General features: G+C 38.9%; 1 protein-coding gene across 1 annotated transcript; it reads left to right on the plus strand.

Moving 5' to 3' along the window:
* Positions 1 to 584: 584 nt before the first annotated feature.
* LOC135197085 (uncharacterized) lies at positions 585 to 5,469 on the plus strand. Its single transcript, XM_064224040.1, has 7 exons — positions 585 to 704; positions 3,272 to 3,368; positions 3,722 to 3,833; positions 3,978 to 4,065; positions 4,230 to 4,333; positions 4,839 to 4,962; positions 5,148 to 5,469. The coding sequence occupies exons 2-7, from the start codon at positions 3,308 to 3,310 to the stop codon at positions 5,286 to 5,288; spliced, it is 630 nt and encodes a 209-aa protein (XP_064080110.1). The 5' UTR covers positions 585 to 704; positions 3,272 to 3,307; the 3' UTR covers positions 5,289 to 5,469.
* The last annotated feature ends 2,118 nt before the right edge of the window (positions 5,470 to 7,587 follow it).

The following is a 7,587-nucleotide window of genomic DNA, read 5'->3' on the forward strand; positions in this document are numbered from 1 at the left end:
TGCTTGTCTCTTTATTTTTGCTTATGGTCATCAATGCCATTAGTGTGCCATTTGTTTAAGTTATTCATGCGTTTTTAAAAAAGAGCATTCTACAATTCTACAAACGATTTTTCAAGTATCACAGTCTTCATACTAGTCTTACATGCTTATAAACTTACGCTCGTATATATATATATATATATATATATATATATATATATATATATATATATATATATATATATATATCAATGCCATTAGTGTACCATTTGTTTAAGTTATTCATGCGTTTTTAAAAAAAAGCATTCTCCAATTCTACAAACGATTTTTCAAGTATCACAGTCTTCATACTAGTCTTACATGCTTATAAACTTACGCTCGTATATATATATATATATATATATATATATATATATATATATATATAGTATGTATGTATGTATGTATGTATGTATCATGTGTACGTATGTATGATGACGATAATTAATAAAAACATTAGACGAATGACATATATAATTGGATCTGTGTGAAATAGACAGAATTTTTCAGCGTAACTCGAAAAATGCAACTGGCATTGTTGTTTGTGAGAGCCATTGCAGGTGGTGGCATATTGACAAGTTAAAACAAACAAAAGGAAAAAAAATAAAGAGGCAATATAAAGAGCCAGATTTCACGGTTGTTGACGTGTCAGAACCCGGGATCCTCATCTTCGTAGAAGACGTTTGGTAAATTAGACATCAAATTATTGGTTCTTTTGCTGTTGTGAAACTTGACAATGTCCTGTCTCCTTCGACTAACACATTATTATATTATTATTATTATTATTATTATTACTTTTTTTTTTTTTTTTTTTTACTCTATCACAGTCCTCCAATTCGACTGGGTGGTATTTTATAGTGTGGGGTTCCGGGTTGCATCCTGCCTCCTTAGGAGTCCATCACTTTTCTCACTATGTGTGCCGTTTCTAGGATCACACTCTTCTGCGTGAGTCCTGGAGCTACTTCAGCCTCTAATTTTTCTAGATTCCTTTTCAGGGATCTTGGGATCGTGCCTAGTGCTCCTATGATTATGGGTACGATTTCCACTGGCATATCCCATATCCTTCTTATTTCTATTTTCAGATCTTGATACTTATCCATTTTTTCCCTCTCTTTCTCTTCAACTCTGGTGTCCCATGGTATTGCGACATCAATGAGTGATACTTTCTTCTTGACTTTGTCAATCAACGTCACGTCTGGTCTGTTTGCACGTATCACCCTATCCGTTCTGATACCATAGTCCCAGAGGATCTTTGCCTGATCGTTTTCTATCACTCCCTCAGGTTGGTGCTCGTACCACTTATTACTGCAAGGTAGCTGATGTTTCTTGCACAGGCTCCAGTGGAGGGCTTTTGCCACTGAATCATGCCTCTTTTTGTACTGGTTCTGTGCAAGTGCCGGGCATTCACTTGCTATGTGGTTTATGGTTTCATTTTTCGTATTGCACTTCCTACATATGGGAGAGATGTTATTTCCGTCTATCGTTCTTTGAATATATCTGGTTCTTAGGGCCTGATCTTGTGCCGCTGTTATCATTCCTTCAGTTTCCTTCTTTAGCTCTCCCCTCTGTAGCCATTGCCAATTGTCATCGCTGGCTAGTTCTTTAGTCTGTCTCATGTATTGTCCGTGCATTGGTTTGTTATGCCAGTCCTCTGTTCTGTCTGTCTTTCTCCTGTCTCTGTATATTTCTGGGTCTTCGTCTACTTTTATTAGTCTTCTTCCCATGCACTCTTTAGCCACTCGTCTTCACTGGTTTTCAGATATTGCCCCAGTGCTCTGTTTTCGATGTTGACGCAGTCCTCTATACTTAGTAGTCCTCTCCCTCCTTCCTTTCGTGTTATGTATAGTCTGTCCGTATTTGCTCTTGGGTGTAGTGCTTTGTGTATTGTCATATGTTTCCTGGTTTTCTGATCTATGCTGCGGAGTTCTGCCTTCGTCCATTCCACTATTCCTGCGCTGTATCTGATTACTGGCACTGCCCATGTGTGTGGATCTTTTATCATATTTCCTCCATTGAGTTTTGACTTGAGTATAGCCTTGAGTCTCTGCATATATTCTTTCCTGATCGTGTCCTTCATCTCTTGGTGTTTTATATCCCCTCCTTCCATTATTCCCAGGTATTTGTATCCTGTCTCATCTATGTGTTTGATGTTGCTCCCATCTGGTAGCTTTATCCCTTCAGTTCTCGTTACTTTGCCTTTTTGTATGTTGACTAAGGCGCATTTTTCTATTCCAAACTCCATCCTGATGTCCCCAGATACAATCCTTACAGTCTGGATTAGGGTATCTATTTCCTTGATGCTCTTACCATACAGCTTGATGTCGTCCATGAACATCAGATGGTTGATTCTGTTACCTCTTTTCTTGAGTTGGTACCCGGCATCCATCTTCTGTAGTACTTTTGTCATGGGAATCATGGCTACTACGAAGAGTAGTGGAGACAGTGAGTCGCCCTGGAAGATCCCTCTCCTGATATTAACCTCTGCTAGTCTTATTCCAGAGCTTGTAAGTATTGTATTCCAGTTGCGCATTGTATTTTTGAGGAAGCTGATGGTGTTTTCCTCTGCCCCATATATTTTCAGGCATTCTATTAGCCATGTGTGTGGTATCATGTCGAAGGCTTTCTTATAGTCTATCCATGCCATGCTTAGGTTGGTTTTCCTTCTCCTACTGTTCTTCATTACCATTCTGTCTATTATTATTATTATTATTATTATTATTATTATGATTATTATTATTATTATTATTTTAATTATTATTATTATTATTATTATTATTATTATTATTATATTATTTTATTATTATTTAGAAGGTGAAACCTATTCATATGGAACAAACCCAAAGAGGCCATTGACTTGAAATACAAGCTTCCAAAGTGTGTGGTGTTCATTTGGAAAACAGATGAAGTAAAGTGAAATACAGAAAGAAAAGGCCCCACTTATTGAAAAAGAAGAAAAAATAGATCAATAAATTAACCAATAAAACGCTGTTCCACAGTTAGCTTTTACCCGTATTAACATTAACACGAAATATAATTCAGCGAAAAGCAATCTTTCCTTTCTTGTGTTCGATCTCCCACGTTTAGATGTCTCTCAGTGAACCGAAATTAGAGATGTCAAGAAGACTTGTGAAATACTCCATGTATTGCTTGTTATCATTATTTTTAAGATTACGATTAACAACAACTGTCATAATACAAATGGTCTATCTTTAATTTTCATTATATCTTCGTATTTTCTTCTGTTCTCTTTCAGAAAAGAAATCTGGAAGAGGTCTTCTTCTTCACCAACATGTTTTGGACAACTACAGTCTTTGCTGTGATTCTGGCCTTTGCCTCGGCAAATCCTGAACGTAAGAATAATTAATTTTATTTAGCTTTGCCAGAAGAATCTGGGTACGAATGAAATGGATACTGTGTTCATTATTCCATTATTCGTTAATACTCCGGACAAATTGTCCACTGAATCCTTGAATCAGGTTTGCGATGGACTAATGTCGCTCCCGACCAAGGTACTAATCTAGGTTTACGTAGGCATAATCTGTATTACATTCGCAAAATATAAATTCAAGGTTTTCACTGATAACCAATAACAAATTAGGGAATCTATAAGTTCACGATTTAGTGCGTGTGTTAGTGTACTGCTGCTTTTGATAGGCATAGACGTGGAACACTCTTTCTCCCGAAATTTCTTCTTCCCCACCAGCCAATTTATTTGAGCAAGTGATCACCGACGAACTTCGCAAGTTGCTTACACCTTACGACCCCTACACCTTCCCCACTATACCCAACCTGAACATCACCCACGATGACACGAGGTAAGGTCTTATCTGTCAGTGAAGGGCAAATATCTTGTTGAGTCGTCTCGAAGAATCAGAATCAAAATAGCTTGAAACATTTCGGATTGATTTGCTGTGAGGACGTCACTCAACATCCACTGATGTTCCCGGTGTTCTTTTCAGCCTTCTCTTCAATTTCGTGGAGGACACTTTCACTGGTTTTTCTGGCGTCGAGTGTACGCAGTTTTCACCTCCCATTTTCACTAAGCAAGTAAGAATTACAGCAACTTTCCCTGAACCTTTTTTATGTCTTGTATTCAAATGATTTACCCCCGATTACAGGGTTTAAAAAAAAAACTGACCTAGAATGGAGTCATTGAAAGCACTTAGGGAGAAATTCTGTGGAGTGAGTAAAATCAGCCTTTTATTTTCCAGGTGGTTTTAACCCTCAACGAAGAGAGAGTTGATATGCATGCCAGCAACTACCAGGTGGAGGGCCTGCTTAACGGGCAGCCTTTATCAGCTACTGGCGTCGCAGAGTACGTCAGTCTCTCGCTTCGGGGACTGTTGCTTGTTTGGCATGAATTGCTTTCATAACGTAGAGTGGTTCTTACAATAAGTGACAACAGTAAAACGAACTTCCCAAATCACGTTTTTCAAAATAACATATACGATATTACATCAAAAATTGATTTTGAAAGAATTAGTTTTCCCAGAATAAAAACAACATTTTTGCACACAGCGCTGAGCCTTTGTGTTGAAATATCATTCCTGTTTTTTTAATGTAACGCTACTTCTGTCCCAGTGTGGCTTATTAGCAGCTGTACATATTTCCAAACCACGTCAAGTTTCTCATCAACAAATGAGTCAGATGGCAGCAGCACATCAGCGATCACATTTGTCATCTCTTCACTTCACAAATTCGTTTACAAGATGAATGCGACCTTTTACTTATATCACGAGCACCAATCTTTTGTACGTTAACAAGACAAATTATAAATTATGATTTATCTGCATTAACCATGTTCCCTCTCGTATTCACAGCTTAGTTGCCCACAATCTTGGTGTCTCCTTCAAGTTCCAGGCTGACAGCTATACGCTCTCTCCTCTCTCGCTCTGTGTTGCCGCTGGGTCACTCAATCTTGATTTCAGAGTTGAGAGCTTAAACGTAAGTTATTCTCTCTCTCTCTCTCGTTGAAAATACACACTCATCTATTTGTCTGTCGTATTAGGACAGTTGCTCTACAGACAACAGTTTTTATTTATTTCTTCTTCTTCTTCTTTATTTTAGTAGGAGATTAGGCTTCTTTTACTGGTTTATTTTCATAAGCTCTCAAACTCTTCTTCTTTCAGTCGAACTTCGAGAACGCCGAGGAACTGAACCACGAAATCGACTCACGGGGCCCAGAGCTGATCGAGATTTTGCAAGATTACGTTATGCTTTACGCAGAAGACATCGTGACTTTCCTCAATAGTCATCTTTGTAAGCCTTAAAAAAGCTGATCGTTAAGGGCTGCTCACAACATCAAGAGCCCGTACTGGTAGGGGGCCATGTACAAGCCTAGCCTATTCGAACTACAGCCAGATGCTTATCTGGTAAAAGCGAAGGCTAATTCAAGATATACGTTATCTTTCAAGTATCGAGAAACGTCTACGAAATAAAACAGAAAGTGACTGAGCTTAATTCAATTCCTTCTAGAGAAACGCCCGGTTAAAATAATTGCTTGGAAAACCCCACGATATGAGATGAAAATAACAATATTATTAAGCTAATATTCTGTCTTAAAATATAAAATAATCAAAATAAATTAACCATAAGCTTTCATATAACGGAGTGTTAACATAAGGAAAGAGCAAAGAGAAATATATTATTATTATTATTATTATTATTATTATTATTATTATTATTATTATTATTATTATTTATTATTATGTATTATTATTATTATTATTATATTATTATTATTATTATTATTAAAAGTAATGGCTACTTCAGCAGGTTGCACTTATAGAGATTCTGCTCTATTTTCCGAATAAGCGGCTTTTTCCGTGCTACTTAGAGCGCCTAAAGAGGTCATGATCAAATTCAGTCAAAATTGGTGTATATATTTGAATTTTACAGACAAACTATGATACCATAGTCATCAAAGTCATTAACGATTTTTTTTTTCTCTCTCTCTCTTGAAGCAAGCGAGCTTTCGTCTGGCCTCGGCCTGGGAAGCTGAGGGTGGACTGATCTTGGTGTGTTGTTGTTGTTGTTGTTGTTGTATTAAGCCAACACTTCTTGTTGGCACGGGCCTTTCCCTTGTTCGGCCCGTAGGTGATCTGAAAAGATTCATTAGGTACACGGTTAGTTTTTTTGAAATTGGAAATATCTTTAGTTGTAGAGATAGGAGTGGACAGGGGAAGGATGATGGTGTCAGTAAGAGAGGGCCATCATGTCATATTATAGTAGAAGTTTGAAAGAATGTAGGCTTTCGAATATCGGAGAAGCGGTGCAGGTGGGGTTGTCCAACCCTTTACTCCCTTGGGTCCCTGCGGGAGGATTTCAGTTGTAGGTAAAGTTTTAAAAGAATGATAGTGGACGATGTGGATAGAGCCTTACAGTGAGGGGATGTGATGAGGATGGTTGATGTCACTTATTAGTTTCTTTACCTTGGTGGAGGTAGGTTGTAGAGCATCTGGGCATGCTCTTCTAAGTTTTCAATGATTGTCTTTGTGACTGTGGCAGCTGCATGCTCAGCATCTTGTGCAGGTCATTCATTTTGTGCTGCACCTCTTAGCTGTGCTGTTTCTCTGCATTCCAGCAGGTAGTGAAGGAGTGGTTGCTGTGTTTCTTCTTGACAGTTTTCACATGGTCTGACACTGTTTTCCACGATTTCCCAGCAGGCTTTATATCCTAGCCTGAGTCTGTGGATGATCACAGCAAGTTTTCTTGGTGTGTGCCTGTCTATGGGAGGAGGCACTAGATCAGTCGATGTCTTATACCATCTGGCAGACGGTGAGTTCTTTTCTACCCACTCACGATGGTCTTTTAGCAATTTTTCTTTGCAGAGTGGTTTCATTGCATTCTTGACTTGTTGCATTGCAGGTTGTATATGTATTTGCATTCTGTCAATGTGTTTTGTACTTTTGGCTAGCTCATCAGCCCTCTCGTTGCCTGGAATTCCTATGTGACTGGGTATCCAGTTTAAGGTGACAGGTCTTCCTCTTTTGCTGTGCTGGTGTAGCAGTGTTTTAATTCCAGCCAGCAGTGCCTTATTTTCTTTATTTTTCTGTTGTTGCAGGGCTTGCATTGAGGACTTTGAGTCGGTGTGGATGATTACAGGCCCTTCTTCATTCTCCAGTGAGTACAGCAGTGCCTGTCTTATTGCTGTTAACTCTGTCTGCATAGTGGAGGCGTGGTTGGAGGTCCTCCAGCAGGCTGTGAAGTTTCTTGAATATACTGCAGCTCCCGTAGTTTGATTCTCAGGATCTACAGTGCCATCGGTGTAGTATGTTTGTGCCCCTATGGTCTCAGTGTTTCTGATTGCTTCATAGGCCGCCGCTCTTAGCTCTTCTCTTGTGCAGTCCTCTTGCTCTTGGCAGGCTTGTGTATTTGTATATTGCAGTGTCCTTCTTCCAGGGTGGTAGTTGTTGTGTGCCCTGTGTTGTGTCTGGACCTAGTTGCAGCAGTGTTTCTGCCATGCCTAGACTCTTGATGTTGTCACTTTGGTCCTTACCATAGGAACTCGAAGTTTGAATCTCTGGGTGTTTAGCAAGTTCCTCTCTTGCTCTTTTCTTAGAGATGGAG

This window comes from Macrobrachium nipponense, chromosome 23 (genome assembly GCF_015104395.2).
Source record: "Macrobrachium nipponense isolate FS-2020 chromosome 23, ASM1510439v2, whole genome shotgun sequence".
Lineage (NCBI taxonomy): Eukaryota > Metazoa > Arthropoda > Malacostraca > Decapoda > Palaemonidae > Macrobrachium > Macrobrachium nipponense.